The 25,164-nt window shown below is 48.8% G+C and overlaps 1 protein-coding gene across 1 annotated transcript in view; it reads left to right on the forward strand.

Moving 5' to 3' along the window:
- LOC104348963 (uncharacterized) overlaps nucleotides 1-25,164 on the forward strand; it is a 158,592-nt gene that overhangs the window by 99,996 nt on the left and 33,432 nt on the right. The window contains exons 27-37 of the mRNA XM_086475928.1: nucleotides 513-566; nucleotides 3,852-3,905; nucleotides 12,587-12,640; nucleotides 13,603-13,647; nucleotides 13,802-13,846; nucleotides 14,072-14,125; nucleotides 14,907-14,960; nucleotides 17,447-17,500; nucleotides 19,223-19,276; nucleotides 20,054-20,107; nucleotides 21,613-21,720. Coding sequence (XP_086332054.1) covers nucleotides 513-566; nucleotides 3,852-3,905; nucleotides 12,587-12,640; nucleotides 13,603-13,647; nucleotides 13,802-13,846; nucleotides 14,072-14,125; nucleotides 14,907-14,960; nucleotides 17,447-17,500; nucleotides 19,223-19,276; nucleotides 20,054-20,107; nucleotides 21,613-21,720 — 630 coding nt within the window. The remainder of the gene's footprint in view (nucleotides 1-512; nucleotides 567-3,851; nucleotides 3,906-12,586; nucleotides 12,641-13,602; nucleotides 13,648-13,801; nucleotides 13,847-14,071; nucleotides 14,126-14,906; nucleotides 14,961-17,446; nucleotides 17,501-19,222; nucleotides 19,277-20,053; nucleotides 20,108-21,612; nucleotides 21,721-25,164) is intronic.

Below are 25,164 nucleotides of genomic sequence, written 5' to 3' on the forward strand. Positions count from 1 at the left end.
AGCATCCTGGCTACGGAACAGACGGGTTGCGGGAGCAGGGATGTGTTGTTCACATCCCACCGAGCTGCCAAGTTGCCAGGGGCAGCTGGAGATGCTACCTGGGCCGCACGCTCATGGTGTTTTGCTGTGCTATGTGCACTGCCGTTTGGGGAACCTCGTTTAGGAGTTTAACAGAGGGGACCTCAGCAAAACCTTGTCTTGCTCTGACACTTACCTCCTGTCTACCATAGTGCAAGAGACAAAGACAGATTTTTGTATTAGTTCAGCCCAGTCTCTTCCAGGCTGTTCAGAAAATCTAGCTGCTTATACTGCTAGCGAGGTTGGAGCTGGGCTTTTGGCAGTCTGACCGTCTCCATCTGCCCCTGAGCAGTTTTACCCTAACAAATAACAGACCTGCCTGACCTCGCAGGCAGCCAACAACGCCTTTTTTCCTGTCTTCCCGCTTGGAGGAAGAAGGGCTGAGCAGATCCTGGGAATTCACACCAGGCATGTTGTTCTTCCTTCCCTTTTAGGGGCACCCCGGGACACCAGGAGGAGTTGGTTTTCCTGGGATCCCTGGACCAACAGTAAGTAAAGGTTGTCATCACCTTGTAACACCACACACCAAAAATCAACATCCTGTATCCTAGGCATTCGTGGGCTGAGTCAAGCAACTGTGTCCCAGTTGATCTGAGTTTGATATGAACAAGAGATGTGGAGAAAAGGGATGGGGCATGGGTGGGAACAACATGGAAAGAGATGCTAAAAAAAAAAATAGAGGTGCTTCATTCAAACTTTTATAGCCCATTTCTCAAATGGGGGATCCAAAACTCACAATCTGGCCTCAGTCTTTTAGCAGGACACGAGCTCATTAGCTCAAGGATTGCAAGGCCCTGTATTTCTGCTGGGAGTTGTTGGCAGTGTGGTGATCACATCACGCGACACAGCGACTATCGCATGGCGACTCCATCATGCAGCGACTGCGTCATGCGTTATCAGAGACCCTCGCTGGACCGCGAGGAGCAGCAGCGCAGCCGCCCCCAGATGTACCAGCTGTCTGGATGGTTTCATGTGGTACATGTGCAGCTGTGGCTGGAGCGTGCAATTGGTGTGGAGGTAGATTTTAGTGTGGCTCCAGTTTCCCACAGCTGTTGTTTAGACAGAGCTCCAGCTCTCCCAGCAGCACAAATGCCGCTGCGTGTCGTGTGCTGGAATTAACAGAAAGGCAGCTCGGGGTGGGTAGGGGGAATGGATTTTGCTCAGCGTGTGAATTCCCACAGTGTTGTTAATTGGGAGGAAGATCACAGTAGCGAAATGCCTGGGCAGTGCCAAAGTTTGGCCTTCAGATCAGCGGCAGCTCTGCCCACTGTGGGGAGCTCAGGGATGCTCTGGGCCCACCAGCTGCAGCCAGCTGCTGCCCCAGGAGAGATTTCACAGTGGCAAGTCAATGGAGGTGAGGGAAAGAAAAGGTCTCGGGTCAAGCAGCACCTCGGGGTGACCTGTCCCTGCCTGAAGACCAGCAACATGGCACTGGCCAGGCCCTTACGATAAAAGGAGTATGATGCTGCCCGCGGCCCCCGGCAGTGAGCTGCTCTGTGGCCCCTCACGGCAGCACTTGCTGTTGACAGAAGTCTAGGAGGCAGATGGCTGTTTCTAGATGTCACATTTTCAGCAACTTCCCCAGCACGTTAGCTGCTGCATGACTTGGGGACAGCTGGAGCATCAGGCAGGACCCTGCTTACCCCATGCCTGGGAGCACGGGGGAGAACAGGAGTGTGTCCTTGGCAGGGGCAGGCTCTGCACTGGCCCTGTGGCAAAGAGCTCCCAGCCCTGAAGCACTATCTAGTGCACCACTAACTGGTAGCTTTAGTTGAGGCTGAGTTTTGTCTTACTTCACTGGGGCATGACGACAACAGTATGAGTGAGGCATCAGCTCTGACTGGAGATGTCAAAACCTCCCTGCAGAGATCTGGGAGCAGCAACTGTCCCCAGGTCCTTCTGCTTCCTTCAGTTCCCTGTTCTCCCGCAGGCAAATAACTAACAAGTTCATCCAAGCAAAATGTTTCCTCCAAGACTGCATTTTAAAAAGTCATAATTCAATAAGTCAAACTTCCCCACAAAGCCAGTAAATCAAATAATCCCCTAATATCAAATCCCCACTCATTAACTCCAGCTGTTTCTGCCTGTTTCTCCACCAAATATTCATTATTTTCATTTCAAGACCGACCTGAGGCATGCTGTTGTTGTTTGTCCTAAACCGTTAAAACCTCTGAGATTAAGCTATCCAGTGAGACTTAGCAGCTCTGACAGCTGATTAATTCAATAGAGGGTGGGTGGGAATGGGAAGCATAGGTATAGTCAATGATAGGAAACTCTGCCCTTAATTTCAGTTTACTGAGGCTTGTGAATTCTTTTTCCCTCTTCTTGCATGGTGACATCACGGTACATCTTTTGTGTTAATACAGAGTTTTGAAAATAATGTATACGTATAAGTATATTAAAGGTCACTCATTTTCTCCTAAACAGTTCCTTGAAATTTCCAGCATGGTATCTAGTTGTTCACTCAATTTTTGCCATCACAACGAATGTTTCTGTGCTTGTATTTTCATAAGCTATTTGGGATAGGCTGAGACTTCCAGGAGGATATTCCAAAAACCAACAAAGAATTTCATTTCAGTATGTGTTTATCATAAAAATCTTTATAAAACAGGCGTCTGACACATCTACTGTTTGTCTGTGCCAGTTGCTACTAACCTTACTAGCAAAACTGAGATTTACTGTGATTACAAATATAGTTACACTCAACTAACTTTTCCATCTTGAGTGAGAACAGCTAAGCATTTGTATTCTGAACTTACATGCCATGCAGAAAGATATCTCCACTCCAAAAGCAAAATCTTTATTAGTGGCAATGGTACAAGCAGTAGGAAGATCACAGTCCAATTCTGTTCTGATCCTTGGTGGAGTTTGCAGGGTTGACAGTTGGTAAAAGCTATTAATACATAAATAGCAAAACTTGATCTGGAATGTCTGAGAGAGTAAGAATGGAATGTGTCATTTTGAGGTTTTCTTTTCTGACAGCAGAAAGGCACTAACTTTAAATATGGGGTTTAAATGTTATAACACAGAAATAAATGCTGTTAATTGAACATATCCTTTCATTTTTGAAACTGATAAATATTCTAACAGGAAAAAAAATACTTCATTTTCTTCTGCATTTTCTGTGTGCACATTAATGAATCAAGTGTGTACAAATCCAGGTTATAAGAAAACCTGAAATCTTTCTGTAAGCGTAAGAAGAACAGGATCATCCACAACACCAACAGTCCAAACGAAATTAGCATCTATCTGCCAGTATGAATATTTATGCAGCACTAAGAGGACAACAGTTACTTGAAGATAAAATCAGTATTTGGCTGAAAAGGTCGAACTTGGATACCTAAGATGAGGTGTCTGATTTTGTATTTGGACAACTGAAAAACAGATCCTGGTTATTATTATTTTTGTACAGATACTGAGCAACAGCTGCTTTTAATGGCTTCGTAGGGAATTCTGGATGTTCGACTTCTCTTCAAATCACACCACTTACACAGACAACAGGCTGCAGATACTTAAGAATACAAACTTCAACCAGGATCCTTGGCCTAAATGTTTATAATCCAAAGACAATCAATTGGGTTAAAAAAAAAAAAAAAAAAGGACATTTATAAACAAGTAACTATGGTAATGTCTTTGGCAAGAGTTTAATGAACCAACCTGCTGGTCAAGAGTCTGCATCTGAGGCACCTGCAGATCACGTAGGGATGTGGGTCTTATCAGCAGTTACTGCCTTCCTCATCCATCTTCATTTTGTTTTCCTCTGCCCCTTCCAGGGTCCAGCAGGAGTCCGTGGTGCGCCAGGGATAAGAGGGATGAAAGGCCGCAGGGTAAGTACTTTCCATGAGCTTTTATCCCTCTCCTCTTTCAGCTGTTGGAACAGCAATTGGGTAGATTAGTTTGGGGGGCTGAAGATGAGCAGCAGTTGGGGCAGCACCTCCACAGCCATGTTTCTGCTGTGTACAGACTGCGGTCATTGGAGTAAGTCTTACCAGGTCTGCGAATGCAAGTGACACATATGGGCAGAGGGGTTGTCCCAGTGTAGAGTTTGTCATGAGAGTAGTCCAGCTTGTGTTTTCCAACCACTCGCAATGTCAATTCAGGTTTTACAGACACTTTTGGTGAGGATGGTGAAGATGTGGTTATCTGAAGATGTTTCTGGGATGGTGAAAAGACCAGAAAAGGTGCCTTTGCTGCCAGGGACAGAGAGCAGCTGAGATGTGAAGTGTTGTGATTTAACCAGAAGCAGATAAAGCAGTAAATGCTATGCCATGAAACAGAATTAAGAGACGAGGTAGGCAGAAACGGAGCTGACAAGGAGCCAAACGGTCGACTCTTCCCATATCTTCCCATTCAGTCTCACAGAATTAATATGTTCTGGCAGCATTCTGTGGGATTGAGAAAGGTGTGTTTTGCACTGTCAGTAGATCAAATTATAAGTATGCCCTATGTCTTTCTATGAGTTTTTCCAGCCCATAACACCAGGCCTTGATTTTATCTATACATACCTAAAGAATACCATGCTGTAAAGCACATATGAATTATTGCTCTGCCTAGAAAGAGCAGACCCCCAGCCTAGTGCTGGGTATTGGTACTAACTAGTATCACTGACAGTGCTACAAGTACATGTTACACCGGATAAATATCTCACAAGCACTCTGTGTCAGTTCATGTGTGGTTCTTCCTGCTCTGTTTGGGTGACAGCCGACAGCAGAATGACCTCTAGACCTGCCAAAGCTGCTTGTTTTCCTGCCTGTGACATCCAACCCATGTCCCACTGAGCTCTTCAGTCTTTCTTCTTCTTCAATGGGACATTTATTGCAGGAGCATCCCTGCTTTGGGTTGTTTTTCCTTGTCCAGCTGCTTTTCGAAGTATTAATAGCGAGAGCACGTGGGTTCTGCTGAAGGCCCCAACAACAACATGTTTTGCATTTCTCCTTCCAAGGATCTTATGATATCTGTTTCCATGTTTCATTTTCAAAGATGTAGGCTGGAGTAAACTATACTTTTTACCCACCCCCAATCTGCTTCTACTGCAACTCCTGCTTGGGGAATTCAGGACAGCCAAGGATTGCGTATGTTTCCTTATACCAGAGCTAATACTCTCTTCGAATAGCTGGGACCGGCAAAAGGAAATGGAATAACCAACTAGAAATCTTTATAACCACAGAGTTATGTACCCTGGAACTGCTTTCAGCTTTAAAAGCACAGCTAGAAGGACACCAGTAACATCCAAGCCCAGCAGATGCATATCAGGATTCAGCTTTTAACTTGTGGCTGGGAAAAACAGCTTCCTTGCCTCTGTTCTCCTTGGTGGGAAGGCTCATGGATCTCATTCCCCAGATCCTCTCTCACAGGGTCCCCTGGGAGCGAGGTTTCTCTGTGATACATAGCAGCGATTAACGGAGCTGTCCGGGACATCCATGATCATGACGGATGAGAAACTGGAGGCATTCTTTCACGGGAGGCTTTGAAGGGATAGCCACAGCCTCCTCCCAGCTGCCAGCCAGGGGTGCCAGCCGCATCCCCTGGCGCTGAGCCTCTCCTTACAGCAGGCAGAGCCACATGCAACTGTGGTATTTGGCTCTTGGGTTGTGTGAGATTCACTCACATAAATCTTACTCAGCTTCTTATGTCTGCATTGGCCTAAAGTCCTCAACCCACAAGGAAAGTACAGCTGACCAGGCTGTTTTCAGCCCCACTGGTACTATCAGGAATGACGAAGGGGATATTTATTATCACACAAGGTAAAACAAAAAGCAAAGCTGGATTCAGCTCCTGAGAAAGGTTGGCTGGCACAACAGGGACCTGCCTTTGGGTGTAGCTAGATCCAGAGAAAGGGTGCCAAATCCTCAAGAGAAATCCTGCAGGACACCAACTGCCACCAGCGCTGTCCATCCTCAAAATGATGTATCGCATGGTAGAGACATTCAGCTTATAGAATCATAGAACCAATGGTTTAGGTTGGAAGGGACCTCAAAGATCATCTAGTTCCAGCCCCTTCCATGGGCAGGGACACGTCCCATTAGACCAGGTTGCTCAAGCCTCCATCCAACCTGGTCTTGAACACTTCAAGCTTCATGACCTAGGGTTGCATTTCCTCTCCAGATATTGAGTCCAACAGACCCTGTGCCTGTTACTCCCCCTGGACATTCCTCCACTGAGGAAGCCCAGCCTTCAAAGTGTATCCCAGCCCTGAAAGCCTGATGCAGCACTGACTGTATCCCAGCTGCCTGCAGAGCCCTGCAAAAAGTCACCCCAGGAAGTACAGAACATCGAGGCAGAATAGGAGGCAGTGCCCACAGAAGAGGATGCATTAAGGTCTTGATCTTATCCTAAGGACACCAGTGTCAGAGGGAGCTAAGCCTCTGCCAGCAGGCACTGAGCGTCTGGATCTGCTGCTGGTGCCCTGCACTGATCCTGCCTTCAACACCCACTGCTGGACTGTGCCGTGGTGGAGATTTTGTGCATTTGAGCGCCACAGTGATGTAATCCATACAGAGCTTGCAAAACAGAGGCATCCTTTCTAAGATCCCCAGCAGAGAGGAAGAATATGGGCTTTGCTCTGAAATCCTACAGATTTCAGTGAATGTGATGTGGGAAAGTCAGTATTGTAAGGACCAGCAGTTCTCCTGCCTGGAGGATTTCTGGTTTGTATATCTCTCTCTCACATTTGCCTTCTCTTCATACTCTCAGAAGATATTCCAGGCACATAGTATTCTTTGTTTGCTTAGTTTGTCCTGCTATTCCGGCTCTTGGTTTTCTCAGGATGGGGAAATGATCCCCCAATTGTAATTTCAGACATTACCCTCTGTCTACCCTAGCTTACAAAAGGGACGTAATTCAATTCAGAGTGGAAACATGAATGCAGTCTCCGCCAGATGTTTGTGGATTCCATGAGCTCTGTTTGTGGATACTTCATTAAAGTAATTTTGTTTTTGAAGGAAACGTAAATAGCAAATATGGTTTCGATTGTAAAGAACAATGGAGACTTTTGGGGGTCTGTATTTATGTTGTGATAGTTTTTGTATTGTCAAGATATAAGTTCAAATTTTAAAAAGAAAATTCTTTAAAAAATTTAACCCTCTTTTTAGTTATGACAGGGCTATTGTTCCTTCCCAAGTCTTTGTTTAGACCATCAGACTGATACTGAACAATCTTCCACAAAAGCGGTTTCCACTCCTCTCTTCCCTAAGGACAAGAAACTTGGACCTGTGAGCCCAGGCTTATTTTCTTTCATCCATATTCAATGTAGCACTTAGACATGTGCTTAACATTCAGCTAGTGACAGCTATGCACGTGTTTAAACCTAATTATTTAACCAAATCAAGGTTTACATTTGGAGGTGGCTGATTCAGCAAGTCTCTCACCCTATCTCACTTAAATTCAAAAGCACATTTCTGTTAATCAGCTCCTCACAGCAGAAAAACATGTGGTCCCCAGCATCCTCTATTGAGGATAGTGATATCAAAAAGCCCGTGTATTGACTGAGAATCTCTCCAAAAGGTTAAATATCAACTGGAGCCATGACTTTGCAACTCAGATCATAAAGCTGCACCTAAAATCCTGCTATAAAGTGACTTGCCTTGCCCCGGTCTTCTGGCCAAGGTGTCTGTCAATATTTCTGGAATTTTATCCTCTCACTGGAGGGGATGCTGGGTACTGGCTCAGGTGACTCAGAGGAGCTTTTCAAATCCCAAAGCATATTTCTCTTTTCCACTGTGCCATTATTCATCAAGCTCCTGCACTGACTATTGCCCAGGTGAAGCCTGCAAAGACAAGATAAGGCGTGCACACCTCCGCTCCCAGCACTCTGCTGCTTTGCTATCTCTCTGCCACACAGACCCGACGCTTCGCAGCGTCACTGACTGCAAGAATTTGTAAATGCTAGGGATTTGTAAAGGGGTGTTATCTAAGCAAACCTGAAAAGAGTTGCTTTTTCCAGGCCCAGCTGAGAAATTGTTCATGGAGAACAAGCAGAGGGATATTGTTTTGCTCCCAGGGATCTTTCTAGTTGGCTGAAAAAGCATTAGAAGTGTTTGAGGAAAAGTTAGCTACAGATCTATGGCCAGCAATGTCTCCTTTCAGCTTCAGTCAAGGCATCTGCTTGCTTTTCATTTGGCCAGACTGTGATAGTGAAATATCAATATTTGGATAAAGGGGTAAGGAAGAAGCTTTGGATTTCTGGAAAGGAGCTACTGACTGCTTGTTCATGCTGCTGCTTCTGCTATGCAGAGGCTGGTCACTGTCTCTGAACTCTTGAGTAGCTGTTTAAACAGGGGGAAATGCAGCGCTGCTTTGCAGAAACACCTTGTTGAGTATTCTGCACGGTTCTGCAGGAATGTTGTCTACTCTAGCAGCAGGATATATCTCTATTGCCTCAGATGGACTAGCAATAAACCTGAGCTGCAAAGCCCGGAGCTGAGTTCTCCTGCATTTGTGAGCTGACGCCGTTCACATCTAGCCAACATCGTAACTCTGTTTAGCCTGGGATTGCTGACAGTGCTGCTCGGTATTGCACATCTCTGAGGGAAATACTGTCTCGGCCTGCGTACCTGCTGATCGTATGGCACTGTGACTTGCTTTGCTACCATTGCTGGTGCCTACATTAAAAATAACTCGTGATTACAAGGGGCAGAATGTGACTGCAGGGGAGACTCACAAGGACTTGACTCTGGCTTTCTACTGTATAGCTCCGTGGGGACCTACACAGGGATTACCGTGAGAAATGTGCCCACGTTAGACATTGAAGCTAGAATTTAAAAGATGTTGGACTCTGCCCAGCCCTGAGTGTCTCACTGCCTGCTGAGATCCAGGAGCTCAGCGCAAGCCTGGCTTACTGCAGCTGGAGCATCGGCACTCAGATGCGGGGTCACAGAGCTGTGATTTCCTGCACAACACCAATTTGGCTCCTCTTGCCTGAGAGCACAACCGAAAGGGGGAACTCATCTGTTTGGGTAGCAACGAGTGATAACACTTGGGTCTTGTGGCTCATGTGCTGCAGTGGGACTGCCCAGGCACCTCCCTGTGCTGTGACTCCCTGTGTGACCTCGGGTGAGCTGCTTTAAGATGGATGTGGCCTTTGAGCCACATATTCGTGTTCAAGTGGCTTTGCTGAAACAGTTGAGCAGGTTCTCTTGATCAGCCATTAACATGTCTCTCTCTGTGCCTTGGCTGCCCATGTGCGAAGGAGCGGACAGATCTTGATTTAACCCTCCTTTTTTTCCTGTTTACATTATAAAGCTGCTTGGAGCTTGCACTGTTTGTACAGCCTTGGCCCAGCAGGACCTCTCCTGAGCTGTGTACTGCCATATAAATACTAACACAGGCTGAAGAAAAGCTTCCTTCTCTGTTTCATGGGCCCCTAGAGTGATAAAGCCACGCCTTTCACATCACCCTCTTTACCCCATTCTTAGGACAGGTCCACACTGCATATGCCCCTGGGACAGCATTCCCCAAGGTGCCTCTCTACATGTTCACCCTGGTCCCTCTGCCCTGCCATGCTCAGGGTAGGCACGCCTGGCTGGGCGGTTAATTTTGAAGCACTGAGGGTCCAAGGGGACCCCAGGGAGCTGTGCTCAGCCCTGCCTGCAAGGCCAAGCCACCAGGTCTGCAGGGGGAAGGCACCATGCTGTGCCTTGCGGCATTTGGCATGGGATGTTCCCTGGAGAGCTGCCAGGACCTCACTCACTCATCTCTAACCAGCGTTGTCAGTAAAAGAGAGTTTTAAAGATTTAACTAATTGACTAAATGTAGCCTTTCCTGTCAGAGCGAATTAGGGGAAGCCTTTATCCTGGGTTTTGGCCCAGGAGGCTGGAGAAGATGAAGCTTGCCACATGCATTTGCAAATACAGGGTCACTTTCTGCTTCTTTAGGTCAGATGCCGATGAGATGTGTTGTGATGGGATTAGGCAGGTGGCTGCTGTGAAGTGAGATTGCCCTGGCAGATCCTGAGATGCTGGTGACAGGGCTCTGCTGGAAGAAACGAGGATACTGTAAACACTTCCCCAGCCAGCCAGCCCTGCCGGGTTGGACTGCTGAGAACCGCAGCCATCACTGCCTTCACTGCAGGGCTGAGTGAGGGCTGAGGGCACCCAACAGCCTCCACCCAGCCCAGAGCAGCCCAGCACTGGCAAAGGGGCTGGAGAGGGCAGGACAGGCTACAGAAGATGAGTCTGGAGGGGCCAGACACATCCCACTTCCCTTCCCTGGCAGCACCTGCCCTGGAACGGAAAGCTCTCACCTGGATCATCACTGTCATTTCCATGTCGCACTGGCCTCTGAGCCCTGCTCCCTCCTTCTGTAATACCAGGGCTAAGCTGTTGAATCCTTCCCCCCTGCACATCCTTCCCCTTCTTTGCAAGCAGGTCACCCCATCATCTTGGATAGTGAAGGTGTAATTGCATAAAAATCTGAATGGCTGCTCAAAGAGGACGGGAACACTACGTTTTCCGGGGAGGATGAGAAGTTGGGTGTCAGGGTGCTTTCCCAGGGTGCCAGTGCCATACTCATGCTGACATCTCCCTTCTCTTTGGGCAGCCCAGTACTCAGCCCAGGGAAGGTATGTGTATTTTTCTGGGTTGCTGGGTGTCCTGGTCACCCCAGGCAGCTCCCCAGATGCTTCCGAGCCCGGCTCTCCCAGTACCCCAACTTACAGTGCTGTCTGAGTTGAGCTGTCAGTAGCCCGGCTTTTAAATGAACTTCTGGTTTGTGTCAATGTGCTTTGAGTTTTACAGGGACATGGATTAATAAAACTTTTCGTCTTTACTGCTCCCTGATCTAGGGGCTAGCATGAGCCAGGGCACTTGGGGTCTAGGGCTGGTGAGAGCTGCCGTTACGTTAGTGTAGCAAAGCACCGCCCTGTGAAACACCCCATTTGGTTGTGGTGTTCCCATCTGGTGCACAGTCGTCCTCTGCCCATCTGTCCTGGAGACCAGGCTGAGCATTCTTTAGAGCTGTGTCTTACTGGCATGCAATGCAAGCTTTTGGTTATTTAATCTCTGGTACTCTCAGCAGCACAAGGTTTTGCCAAGCGCAGTAGAAGTTTTTGCGTTATTTTATATTGACAATGTTTGTCTGCTGTAATAATTTGGCTAAGATTCCTATACATCTTCTGCTGTTACACTGCCTTTCTTTGTGAGTCTCGCTCTCTTTGCCTGTCATACTGGAGTTGCTTTTCTAACGCATTGGCTCCCTAGTCCTGTTATTACTTTTGGCACTCGGTTTGCATCCCGATTAAGCACATTGGCTCCTGTTTTCTCTATTTCCGTGCTGGCCTGCTCTCAGGATTCCTCTTACCACTACATTCTAGCACCGCTCTGTGTTTTTATTTATTATTTGTATTGCAGTAGCGCCTAAGAGTCCCAACTGAGCTCATGGCCTGATTATGAACATGATGTGCGTTAATAGAGTCTGTTGATATGCCTTTTTTTACTGTTATATTTTCCCTGACTATGGCTCTGTTTATTCTCTGTCAGTGTGATACACTGGTTTCTGGGGTTCGAACGGTGCAGAGGGCTCTGCCTTCAGCTCTTCTGAAATTAGCTTGAAAGCTAGATCACAGCTATCCCCTCCTCCCAGGGCTCTCCTCTACTTAGAACCCTCTGGAAGATCAAGGACACCCCTCCCTCGAGGATGCCTGAACTGTACCACGAGCTGTTTGGTTTTAGCTAACCACATCCAGGATCACTCACTGTCTGGACTCTTGTATGTGCATTTGCAGCAGCGATGTGTGTCCCATACAGCTCCTGAGGTCCTCATGCCTGCTGCGTGCACACACCCGGGAGCAGATGCCGGGCATAGGACTAGACATGCCAAAGTCGGCACGGCAGGCTGCGCTCCTCCCAGCGTGCATATGTATGAGCACCTGCCTGATCCTTAACAGCAGCCAGTTCTTTAAATAGCAGGTAACCGTAGCTGAAGGCTTGGAGTTCAGCTGCCAGCAAATATACCCTGCTCTTTGGGAGCAGTTTGGGGCCCAGGACAGTCGTGAAGGTACTGTACAGTGGGGGCTCGTGTGCCTCTGTGTATTTTGTAGCTTTATTGCCCTGATTGTGACCGTGAGAGTGTGGTATGCCAAGAGTTAAGGGCAGGGGCTGCTGGAAAAGCAGGGTTTCCAGGAAGGAAGAGATCTGCCATCAATAAGGCTAGAACTGCAAGTCTGTGCATTGCAAAACTGTTGTCATGTAATCGTTGTCTGAAAATAAGGCTGTTCCTGGCCTGCTTTTCTCCTCTGGCTTTGGTTTGCGGTTGGTAGTTGGTTTAACAGGAATAAAAAGTATTTTCGTGCTGTGTGCTGGTAATGGTGAGAAATGAAGGAACAAAACACAGAAAGGATCTTTTGAGTCCTGGGCTCCAAGCTGCTGTGCTCAACCCAACCAGGTATAGGTTGACTTAGCCAGGACTGATCTCATGGACCTTCCTGGTGGCCAAAGCTAGGGCGAATGCTGTATTTTCCAGTGAGACATACACTCTGTGTTCTTATTTTTGCACTTCTTTTGCCTTTTTCCAGGGTGCCAGAGGGCCTGATGGACCAGTAGGTGAGCCGGGCACACGAGGTGTCAAGGTGAGTGCCAATGGGTTGCCAGGTTGGCCAAGGCTGCTCTTAGCTTAGTGTTTTGAAATGCTCTGGGCAGGATCAAGGGCACGTCCTCCTCCAGGAATAGGGGATGTTCAGTTGCTTTGTGAGGATCAACTAGCAGGGATGAGCCTTTTGTGCAACCGGAGTAAAATCTGTCCAACGTGGATATCGGGGCTCTTGCTGCTGGGGTTTGAGACCCTGGTACAAAGGCAGTCCACAAACATAAAAGGGCCTCTACTAAAATAATGGAGTCCCTCACAGGAATGGGCGTAGCTGTAACTGGCAGTGAGTGAGCTTGACTGTTACATCTGAACGTAGCACTAAAATCAGAGCAATTTAACATGGCTGGTAAAATATGACCTAAGGGAATACATACCTGTTCTGATGTACTTCATGTTAATTTGATCAGGACAGGAAAAAATGCAGGGCAAGAGATGCCTGCTGCAAAGACAGCCTGGCAGATACCCTTCCCAAGCAGACCCTCATCCAGGGTGACCCTTCTCCGTGACAGGCTCCGAGATGGCTGCATGGGAGAGTTTCTCCCCTTGGTAGCAGCTTGATGTAAGAGTAGTGTGGCAGAGCTGAACCCTTGTCCTACCATTGAACGTCACAGACTCCATCCCCTGCGTGGCACATCTGGCCCTGTGAATTAATTTGCGTGGGGAAATCTCCCTTATTTCATGCTCTGACAGGCAGGGCTGTGCTGGGTCTCCTGAGAATCCCAGCTTCCTCCAAAGCAGTGTTTGCTCAAAAAGCCCATTGCCCACCCTCCTTGCTGGTGGGGGTGTTCTTCAGGAGAGGTTGCTGGGCATCTGGCCTCTCAAAAGCTGCAAGGAACTGGAGGGGTTATTCGATGCACAAAAACACAAGAGCAGATGGGCTGGGGCAGAAAAGCATCGCCACTAGTTTGTGCTCCTGCCAATGTGTCTTGCCTTTTTGCTTTGCAGGGCCGACCAGGGGAGCCAGGCAAGCTGGGGCCAGATGGGCAGCAGGTATGTCCTCTGTAAGAGCCAGTGCCTGCCAGACCCCCCATGGGGGTACCCACATGTCCACAGTGCCCAGGGAACTGCAGCTTCTCCTGGCCAAAGCGCCGCAGGTGTCTCAGCACATTCCCAGCTGCTAATTGCTGTAACTGTGTGTTCACAGGGGAAGATGGGTGAGACTGGGGAGACAGGAGCACGTGGCTTCCCAGTAAGTGCCCATCCCTTGTGCTTCCTTTCATAATCTCGGTTTCACTCCAGTCAGTAAGTTTCGAGTCCTGGTCCAGGAGGAAGAATTTGGACAGTGTCTCACACCTTTACGGGGCCACCTCTCCACTTCTTTTACTGGAGCATTTGTGAGATGCATGTTACTGGCAAGAGGCATGCAGGATTGCTATGGGTTTGGAGCTGACCTTGGTGTTTTTAATTTTTCTAGGGTATCCAAGGACCTTCTGGACCTCCAGGAACAAAAGGGGCTCCAGGCGACCCGGCAAGTGTCTTATCACTCTCTCTTCATCTGTCTTTCCTTGCACACACAAAGACACTTAATTTCTTCTCTCTGTCTGTCTCTTCCCCAACACTTATTTCCATTCCCAGCTTCTCTGTCCTTGCCAACTCCAGCGTGGTCAGAGATGTGAAAGTCTTGGCTAGAGTCCTAGGAGGCATGAGGAAAGACAAGGTCAGACCCCTGGAAAGCAAAAGGGGGACGTGGATCAACAGGGAGAGTGTAGGATACAGCCTGGGCTGGATTTCGGAAGGGAAAGGAGAAAAGAAGGGCAAGGTTGGGTCTGGGACAGGGTCAGATGTAACAGTAGGAGTTGGACTGGGCTTGTAGGTAGAGCAGAAGAGGGACCAGAAGGGAGGCTGATGGTGTCAGAACTGAGCCTGCAGGGGAAACACTGGGAGATGACAGGTGAAGACACGGAGGTCCAACAGGACCACTGAAGCAGGAAGAGGGGTCATCTCTCTGTGTTTGTGGTGCCTGACCTGGACTGTGAAGGAAGAGGGGAAACCAGGCATTTTTAGTTACCAACTCAGTTGTTTTAGATGGGATCCAGAAAGATGAAGGGCTTTCTGAGCTGTTTGCCAGTTAAGGTGCCTCAGCACACCCGTTGCTGGCCTCTCCATCTCACTGGCCATCTCTTACACACTGTACAGCTCCACTGTGATGTGGGAGGGAACTGGTGTCTTGTCTTGCAGACAATGGAAGTGATGGCCCTTCAGAAATGACAGCAGTTGTGTGAAAAGAGCCTTGTGTCTCTGTTTTTCAGGGTCCACAAGGACCACAGGGACCACCTGGGCCTTTGGGAGAAATGGGGCATAAGGTAGGTCTGATCTTTGCTCCTATTTTTTTTTCCCCTTGCATCAAGAGTGGCAGGACTAAGGGAGAAGTAAATGTGCAGAGGCACATCCTTCCACACCTGTGGACACAAGCAGGAAGGATTTTCCTCAAGTCTGAAAGTTAACTTCCAAAGCAAACAGTGAAAATCAGAAATTCGAGCATCATTTTCATCTTGGCCTATAGACACCCAGTTGGTAGATGTGCAGACCCATCTTCACAACAAGAGAAACATCTCATCTCAAAGCTGGCCACACTGTCAAGCATGTCCCAGGCATGGCCCTACAGCCACACCAGGGACCACCTTCCCGCACCCAGGTGCAAAGTCAGGGACCAAATACAGTAACAGTTCAAATTGAAAACTGGTCTTTCTTTTCCCATTCACTGATGCCACTGCTGACAAGACGCGGTTTTGTCAGCCCACCTGGATTCCTATGGCAGTCCCATCACAAGCCACTGTGCAGCCAGTGGAGGAAACTCAGAGAAATGCCTTTGCTGCTGACTGTGCTTTTGGGTTGCTGTTGCCATGAAGCAGTGGCACAAACACACCATAACCAAAGCAGCAGCGGCTGCCAAGCAGTGCCCCGATGGAGTGCAGAAGATGCCTCCATGGTTTCCCCCTAACTCATCTACAATCTTGGCTTGATTTCGCTCCTTTTGAAGTATTATAGTCTTGGCTGTTTATACCAGATGTGCCGGTTCCCCTTGGGTAGATCCTTTCTATGGGTCCCGAGCTGTAACACAGACATGATGTTTCACTCGGTTGTGAAAACAGCAGAGAAGGTGGCTTTTAATGCAGTCTACTGCAAAGTGTATGAGTCACGAAAGTTTCCATTCTCATGGCTGCTAGGTTGGATGAAGCGAGCTCTCAGCGTGGTAAACCACACTGAGGAGCTGGAAAGCTGCTACTGAGCCACTCTGGATGTTGCCAACCAAGAAAGTACAGAGCTTTATTCACATCCATGACTCTTCCAGGAGCCTTTCTCTGCACTGGCACCTCTGGAGAAACCCAAGCAGGATTTTTCCTTTCGTTGGAGTTTGAATTTTCTCATTGCGTGACTTGACCATTTGTTCATAAACCCAACACGCCCCCTGCTCCCTCCTCTGCTTGAATCCACTTCAGCAAGCCAGGAACTGGCCTTATTCCCTGGGCAGCAGAGTGCTCCCTTGACTATGTGCTCTTTTTTCCTTTATTCCCAACTGTAAAGAGAAGGGAGATTGTTGTCCAGAAAGCAAATATCATAAGTAAATAAACCACTCAAATCCTTTAAAGACAAGCTTTGCTGTCCCATCTTTGGGCTTGTTTTACAGATACTCATTCCCCATGTTTCCCAGAGGTAGCAGAAAATGTGCAAAGTTAAAGGTCCCAATTAGTACCAATTGATCTTGGTACTAAAAATAGCCAGTGCACCTGACCCCTCTGTCGCGAGGCTGCACGTGGCAGCTGGACACTGAGTGAGAACGATTTGCAAGTTCATTCTCTCATCTTCCATCTTTCTATCGTACTTCCTATAGTTTTTCAGGTCAGGCGCTCATTTTTGGCTTTCTGAGGGGTGCCAAGCCTCTCTACCAAGGTCTCTGCTCAGATAGATAGGTCCATGTTACCTTATCTGCCAGCCACTTTCTTTCAGCTAGTACAGCCTGGTGACAGCCCTGAGCCATGGATTTCTGTCCGCGCCCAGTCGTTGGCATTAGGGTGTTTACTGGCCCATTACAGCCAGAGGAAGTGGGTGATGGATGTCAAGGCTAATATGGTCAAAGTTTGTGCTGGACTGTTTAGTGTAACCTTGCTGTTCTTGGCTCCCTTGAACTGTCCTGGAGTTGGCAGTACCCATTGTGCCCCTGCCTCTCTGGGAGCGTGGGGCCAACGGCTCAGCTCCGAGCTGCGTCATCTGGGGCGCTGAGGGCAGCTCAACGCGCCCGCAAACCCTGAGGCTGCGTTAACGCCTCGCCCTAACCGAGACGAGATGAGTGGCACGGAGGAGAATGTGCTCACTCCGGTGCTGATGGAGAAGTCGGGGAGCAGGGAGCAAGAGCACAGCTGAGCATTTTTGTTGTCCGCTGGATCAGCCAACCTGCTGGACCCCCTGGGCTTTAAAGTCTAATTCTGGACTTTTTCCCTTTTTTCCCAACTAGTCCCAGTGCTGCTCCCTGGCACGGTTACTAACCTTGGAAAACAGAGGGGTTGGAAGGAGTTAGAGAGAGGTGCTTGGCAGAGGAGGCTGGGGTCTGCCACAGGGCTGGGGAGAGGGAAGGCGTGAGAGACGAGCAGAGCCCTCCCAGGAACCAGGCACGAGGGGCTGCCGGGCCTCTTTGATGCTGTGTACCCTGAGCCAGCTCCGGGGAGATAATTACATTGCAACCAGGGCTCCCCTGTCCTGGGAGGGCTCTGCTAAAGGAATTATGTCTTTGATCTTGCTTTCTACTTGGTTACAATGGGTTTTTTCATTATCTTTTTTTTTTTTTTTCCAGGGACCGCCTGGCTCGATAGGACAAACTGGCCTTGCAGGTGAACCTGGCATGAAGGTAAGAATAACCCTTAGTGCAATTTCTCTGTCAGACCAGGGAGATAACAGCAACTTCTGTTCCTGCAGGACTGGGTAGCATTGCAGGTTCACCCTCCAGCAGCAAAAGCAAACAACATACTCAATAAAAGGTAGTTTAAAAAATAAAATCGGGTTAACTTTAAGACCTTGGTTACAAATTCCTGAGCTTCATCTCAACGGAGAGGCTGTTGGTGCTGTGGGAGAAGCACTGTCCCAGGGATCTTATGCCTCAAGAGCTGTGAAGGGCCTTGAAAGTGAAGCTCAACTTCTTTGCAGATCCAAAATCTGAGTGGAGAGGGGAGTCCTCGAGACCCTGAGGTCCAGGCAGCTTCTAATTTGAAACAAGAAGAATCTTAGGAAGGTCCCAAACTTAAAAATACACCCAGACAAGGTCCTGCCACAGTTTTCAAGTCTCAGCTCTGTGGGGATGGGACTCCTCTAATAGTTATGGGGGAAGGGTGCCCTGCTCCAGAGCCATGAATGCACCTTCTTGTCCACATGGAAAGGCCTATAAAATCCATCTTTGTTTGGATAAGATCCCTGAGCTGAGCAGCTCAGAGGGGTTTTTATTTTATCCTAACCCCCTTTCCACTTGGTTTGAAGGTTTGCTCCTGTGTGCAGAGCTTTTGAACAGACTCTATGTGGGGATTAAATGCAATTTCCTCTTTGCTGTTCTTCACTCCCCACCCCAGCCCCATCCTTTGCCGTGTTTTCCTTGGCAAACCTTCTGACACTTCACTGGAGCTACCATGTCTTTGGCATTCTGATACTGCATGAGTGTTTCAGCTCCTGTGCTCTTGGCTGCCCTCCTCAGAACAGGGCACGATGATTTGCACAAACACCCCTTCACCCACTGTCAGTGCAACACGACCTTGCCAGGCAGTCAAGGAGCCAGAGTCCCATGTTAGTCCTTCTCCCAGCCTGGGAGGTGCTCAGACATGCTGACGTTGTTTTGGGCTGTCATCGCTTGCAGATCGGTTTGCTGCGGGATGAGATGTATGGATAGGTCAAGCGTTTTTCCCCTTATGCCTCTGCATTTCCTGAGCTCTCTTCCTTGCGACCTGCTCTAGGCGAACCTGCTTTGGCAGGGGGGGTTGGACTAGATGATCTCCAGAGGTCCCTTCCAACCCCTACCATTCTGCAGTTCTGTTAGCTTGGATGGGCAGGCATGGGAGGTAGCTGCCCTATGGCCGTTGTACCCCCGGTGCTAAATTGCAACCTCACAGCCTGTCACCAAGATCCATTCGCGTGCCAGCTCCAACACCTTCAGTTCACTCATTTTGGTGCCATCAAAGATGCAGGTTCTTCTCCGTGCTCCTCAGTCATGCTGGGGCTCAAACAGCTCTTTGCTTTCTTCTCACTTGCTCCAGTTGTGTCTGCCACAACGCTGCGTGGCACCCAGCATTGCTGCTTTTCTGCTGAAGGCCATGCCAAGGGAATACCTTCTGGCTCTGCAGCTGCAGGCAGCACAAACCACTGTGCAACCCCTGTCCTGTCAAGCATCGTTGCAACAGAGCCTGCGAGGTGTGTGCTGGCCCTATGCGAGCAGAGGCGCTGGTGATGCCAACCTGTCCTTGCAAACCGAAGTGAAGATGTTTGTGTGGGAGAAGGAAAGAAAATGAGTGGTGCAATGGGAAGCGTTCTGTGCTCGCTCACTGTCAGTAAACAGCTTGCCTCCATGTCTGTGGTTCCTTCTTTTTAGGGTGATCCTGGCCAGCTGGGAGTCCCTGGAGAGCAAGGCCTTGCTGGCCAAAGAGTGAGTATGGTCACCTCTTGGTGGGGCTTCTGTGCCTTATCCGTTCCCCAGAGGCTCTGTTTCCTGTTCACCAGCAGCCTGGGGAGACAGACCCTGCTCTGGGCATCCCACAACTCTTATGGCCCTTGTTTCTTCTGCGGGTGATGGAAACACCTTCCTCGCAGAGCCTGTCGGCTTGAGCCCGCCAGCCCGTGTGAGCCGCTCCGACGCTACAGCGCCGCTTTGCAAAGCGCCGTGGCAGCCGCGCGTATGAAAGGGGCAGTGTGGGAACAGACCCGGCCTGTTCACCGGGAGGGTGCAGCCTGCACGGGGCAGGGAAACGCCGGAGCAGAAGGCAGGCATTAAGCAGGGAAACACTAGCTACACTATGCACGCGTGGGAGGGAGCCAGGGATGGGATGAATGCATGGATTGAAGCCGGCAGTGGCTCTTGTCCCTTCTCAGGACTAAGGTCAGTTGTTGGAGCAGGATGGGGAAGCCTCAGGTTTAATGAATGCAGACTGAGCCCACCACAGGGAAGGAGGTCTTCCCGCAGGCCAGCAGCGGGGTCTGTGGAGGAGAAACTATAGCTCAGAATAAAACAAGAGGCTGAATTCCTGCTCTTGCTCCAGGAAGAGCTTGTCCAGCATTGGAGTATGAGACAGGACACATGTCAAAGTGCAAGGCTGGGCTCCTTGTCGCTGCAGCTCGACTTACTGCTGTGAGTCAGCGGCAGAAAGCATAGGGAAAAAAAATCATGTTTAGACACAGCCTTATGGCACTTGCTTCTGCCTTGCAGGGAGAATCGGGGCTGGAAGGGGACGGCGGACCACCCGGGCCGGACGGTGTCAAGGTAAACCCCACTCTCATGGCGTGTTTCAGCTCTCACACACATCTCCATGCACTCAGGCCCCCGTGATTCCCGGGGCCAGGTTGAAGCTGGGGGGGTTATTTGGTCCTCTGTGCAATAAGCCTTTGCCCTGCTCCCTCTAAGGATTTTTTTTCTGCAAGCACACATAACGGACTCCTCCTGTTTCACTCCTCTACCCACATTTTTGGCATCTGATCAGATCTCCGAAAAGGTCAAGTTCTTCAAAATCTAGTTTCCAACAATTTTGTCTGCTTTATTTGAGTCTTTGCAGATTAAATTTCCAACTAATCAGGAATTTCTGGGCCTGGCAGGAGAAATTAAGAATTGTCCATCACTCTCCCCTGCACCACTGACCAGAAGGTTGTTAGCAAGTAAAGAAACAGATCCCCTTCCTCTTGGCAAAGCCCCAGGTGCTCGCTCAGGGCTTGCACTGCACTCTATATCTAGCTGCTGTGAGTTTGCTACCTTGCCTTTGGAACAGGACTCTGATTTCTGTCCCTGCACAGCCAGCCTTTCCAAACAGGCCAACAGTTTTGTTCCATGGAAAGAAAAAGCAGCCGGTCCCACAACAATGCGGTTTATTCCTTCGTTCTAGTTAAACTGTTTGCCATGTGTTTCTACTTCTGCTTATCTCTCAGAGTTGGGCCAAAAGACTCTTCTTTAAAGACAGTCAAGACTTCTGTATTTTCTTATGACCATTAACCGGCCCCAAGAGCTCTTGAACCAAACCAGATCTTTTCAACCCGAATGCGTCTCTGGGCAGTAGAAGAGCTGCTGCTCACTGCAGGAGCATTTGTTTAACCAGAAGAGATGTTACTGTGCACTCACGAATGCAGGTGCAAGTGGAACACAACTCTGTCAAGGCTGGTTGGTTGCACAAGTGTAGGTGCTGATATCAGTACAGAACTGGCCTTCTTGAATGTTTCCATAAAATTTTGTGCTATCAGTTATAAGAACGGTGATTTGACGTGGTACCTACTGCTCAGACCACAAATCCTTCACGGGGGCATGATGACACTGTTTCACACAGTGTTTATTCAAGCCCTGGGCTGATTCCCATTTGGCAGCAAAAGCCAAGTGGCTGCTCCAGACGAACCCGTCCTATTAAAAATCTTTCAGCATCCCAAGCTCAGTGCTTCTGGGTGAGGCAAGGGAGACTTTCAGATCTTGTCCGCCTGTCTCATTCATGTGGGAGGTTCAGGTCTTATTGCAGGAGAAGCAAAGAGGTTCAGATTACGCTGTGTAATGGGGGAGTTCCTTCTCCTCCAGCCAAGAGACTCTAAAAAAAAAAAACCTGGTTTTGCTCATTTTGTTAAATGTCAAGTGTATTATGACTCATCCTCATTCATCCTTTTGCTTGCAGGCTCTCTTCCTCTCAGACTCCTGAAATATTAATTATGTGGTGGTTTTTTTCCTTGCAAGAGCCGTGTACAGTGACCCATGTGTTGTGTGGGTATGAAAAGCTCCCACCCTCCTCTCTTCCACAGGGAGACAAAGGGGAGCAAGGCCTGGAAGGAGAGAAAGGAGAAAAAGGCGACGAAGGACTGAAGGGAAAAGAAGGGCCTCCTGGATATCCCGGCATCACAGGTGTCCGAGTGAGTCTGCAAAACCAGCCCGCTCGCCCCTGTAGCTGGTCCATGGGTTTTCTGTAGCAATTAGTGCTCTCCTTCCCGAGCTGCACGGGCGGCCATGTGTGTATCTGGGATCGCCAGGGTACGGGTACTGGCCCAACATGGCTCCTGCACTCTCCATAAGGCCGCCTGCGCTCTCGTTTCCAAGTTAGCAGTTGCACCTCGCCCCAAAGGGATCAGCAGAGTGCTGCGTGCTCTTGTCTAAATCCCTGCGTGCAAGGCAGCTCTAGCCTTCCCGATGGCTGCAGCGTGAGCCCAGGGGTGCAGTACGCGTTCCCCAGCTCGGGCATCGGGACACAGCTGGCACACAGCGAGCCCCGGGCTGCAGAAGGCAAACCAGCTCGTCTAAAGAGACGAGATCCTTTTGCAACAAGAGGACAACAGAGAGTTTGCAGTCTTGTGTCTAGGAGGCTGGATTGCATTTAAACCCTAGTAAGAAGTAAATAAGCTTTTTTCTTCCTTTTTTTTTTTTCTTTTTCTTTTTTTTTGTTTTCCAAGGGTGGTAATTACTGTAGACATTAGCACTATTGTAACAGGACATGCTGTGTTGCAGCAGAACACCTGGGGGCAGATTGAGAGGGAGATGCAGGCAGTGAACGAGGACACTGCTTAGGGCAGGAGGTCATCTGAGATGTGACCTGCAGCAAATGTTGTCATAAAGTATGTTACTTTTGTGAAAAGCCAGCTGGTTTTACAATCAGGGTACACGCTTGAGATGGGGATCCTTTCTCTGGTCTGCCGGAGGCTTTGGGACACTGTGCCTCTCTGCTGCATCTGTAAAATGGACCACCTCGCAGGGTATTGGAGAGGAACGTACAGAGGACCATGAGGAGCTGAGTTTCCCCTGGCTGCCACAGCTGGCCTTGGCCTGGAGTTTGGAAATGGCCAGCTTTTGCCTTCTTCTCACTTCTGTTTGATAACTACTTGCTTAATTCTGGTTTTCCCTTCTAAGGTTTCCCCCTTAAATATAGAAAACAAATGAAGAAATTAGCAGGAAATTATTCTGAATCCTCAGTGAATATCCTAGGCCTGTCTGGTTCACTTGGAGGTCTGATCTCAGTGCTGTAGAAAGAAAAAATGTGATTCTGGCTCCAAGGTGAGAGCTGCAGGGCCAGAGGAAGTTGGGCAGGGTCTGGCCTGGGTCTCATTCAGTGGTGCCAGATGGAGGATAGCACTGCCCAGTGCCCCAGTGGGCAGCTCTGCAAGGCAAGTCAGGCCCTTCTGCTTGAAACTTGGATTTTCTCGTCTTGAAGACATGATTTATTCGTTGTAATTATTATTGTGGATCAAAGTTGTAGGAAGCGTGGGCTCACAAGGCTCTTTCTGTGAAGCAATAGCCCCGTTGAGTCGGATGCAGCCGGAGATCACACCAGCTCCCACCCCACACACCTCTGTGCAGCATGCGAGCAGCCCCAGCGTTTCAGAAGGAACAAGTAGACCAAGTTTGACCAAGTTTGATGGGAGCTCAGCAATCCCTGCCCAGGATGGGCGGGGGGCAGCAGGGCAGGCAGGTACCTCTGAGCGCTGGGTGGATGCTCGATGTGGAAGCATGCTGTTTTTCCCTTTGGTGACGTTGGAGCTGGCTAAAAGGAGGGCAGGAAAGAAGGGTGTGAGGGTATGGAAGCAGAGAAGGGGCTGGATTTATGTTATTTTTGGGCTGAGGTTGGGATTTGAACACTGACTCGACTAGAAAGTGGAAACACTGGCTTAATGCTGCGGTGCAGCACCATAAATGTGCAGAATAAGGCTGTAGTTCTGCCCCAAATAAGGCCACCCTTGGCCACAGCCCCCTGTACCCATAGAGAGCTCTTTGCAGGACTGGGACCATACCACAGGGGAGGGGTGGTCCCCAGTATCCCAGCTCCCTCCCAGCTGCAGGCTGGCACGGCTGGACAGCCGTCCTCAGCACCTGGCCCTCCATGTGCTGTACTTCTGGCTGCTTCACGTGTTTATATTGTGCATGTTTTAAGAACCAATAAAAATACTAAAATCATGCAAAAGCCATATTAAGTTATAGAGTATAAAATATAGATTCTCTCAGACTCCATCCCTGCTGTTTGCCAGCATGTCCCTGGGAACATGATGCCGTTTTCTGTTTTATTTAAAAAAAAAGAGTTAATAGAGCCAAGATTCCTGCTCATAATCACTCCCTTTTGTTTTTTTTACTGCAGAGTGCTATATTTCCATCTACTATTTTAATGTGCTTCTTTGTATATCCTTATGTCTAAACCCAAGCAGGCTTTCAGCGACCTGCCTAGGCTCCAGATAGCACTGCCTCCCCTGCCAAACGCCTGGCCATTACCTAATATATAGGCTGGTGTTCCTGCACTCGCTGAGGTAATTTAAAGATGCAAGTCCTCAGACAGAAGTACAAATAATTTTTCTCTTCCCATTTTTTCTTTGAGACTTTTGTCCTAACTTCCCACGGAGAAAACATACCAATATGAGTGGGATCTTCCTTAGGCTTCTGTCGAGATTCAGCTCACAGCTCAGAGATGCAAACCTCTAGAGATAACTGCAACCCTGTCGTTTTCAGCTGAGGACTCGAAGCTGGAATATAAAGTCAACCCATCTTCTGCAACATGCCACAAAAGCCACCGCAGGCACAGCCCACCACAAACGTGTTCAATGGACAGAGGTTTTTAAGGCTGCTGGACAGAGATAACAAAAATCTTGTCAGGGACAAATCCTGAAGGCATTCCCCCAAGGACAAATTGCCAAGGTTGCACAGCCACAAACTCATGTCCAGGATTTGTAGGGTGGCATTGAAATTGTCTGGGGAAGGTGTTGGAGGCACTTGCATTGCAGGGAGGAGGTATGTTGGGTGTGGGTGTGCTGCAGATACTCTATGTTTACACATTACGTGTGTTGCATATGGTTTTAATACATCTGATGTGATTATGCTGTCCAATACTCAGTTTGGATGGTTTTAAAGAGAACTTCGTCTTTAGCTGTTCCATCTTCATTTGGTCTTCTCCTGGCATGACACCCAGGAGTCCTTACATCCGTGCTTCACTGCATTCCTGCCTGGATCCACTGACTTTTCCCTGGGCTAGAGGTGTTTGCTTCTGCTCCAATATTGTTCAGATATCCTGCTCATCTACAAAGCGGACAGGGGAGATGTTGATGCTTCTGTGCTGTTAGTGGGAGAGACACGCACAAGGATCTGTCTAGTTACCTGTGCCAACAAACTGACCTCCATCTGGAAATGTGTACTTCATCTCCTGCTTCTGGAAGAGATTCATATTAGCTCGAGGAAGTTGATGCCCATCTGCACTTGTGGACATGCTTCTCCCACGCTTTGGCTTGGCCCTGTGTTGCCCTCTGCCTTGGCATTAGAGGGCACTCACAGAGACATGCTCTCCACAAACAGTGATGGCCTCTGGAAAAACCCTTTTCATCAAAAGT

The sequence above is a fragment of the Leptosomus discolor genome, chromosome 19 (assembly GCF_034619465.1).
Source record: "Leptosomus discolor isolate bLepDis1 chromosome 19, bLepDis1.hap2, whole genome shotgun sequence".
NCBI lineage: Eukaryota > Metazoa > Chordata > Aves > Leptosomiformes > Leptosomidae > Leptosomus > Leptosomus discolor.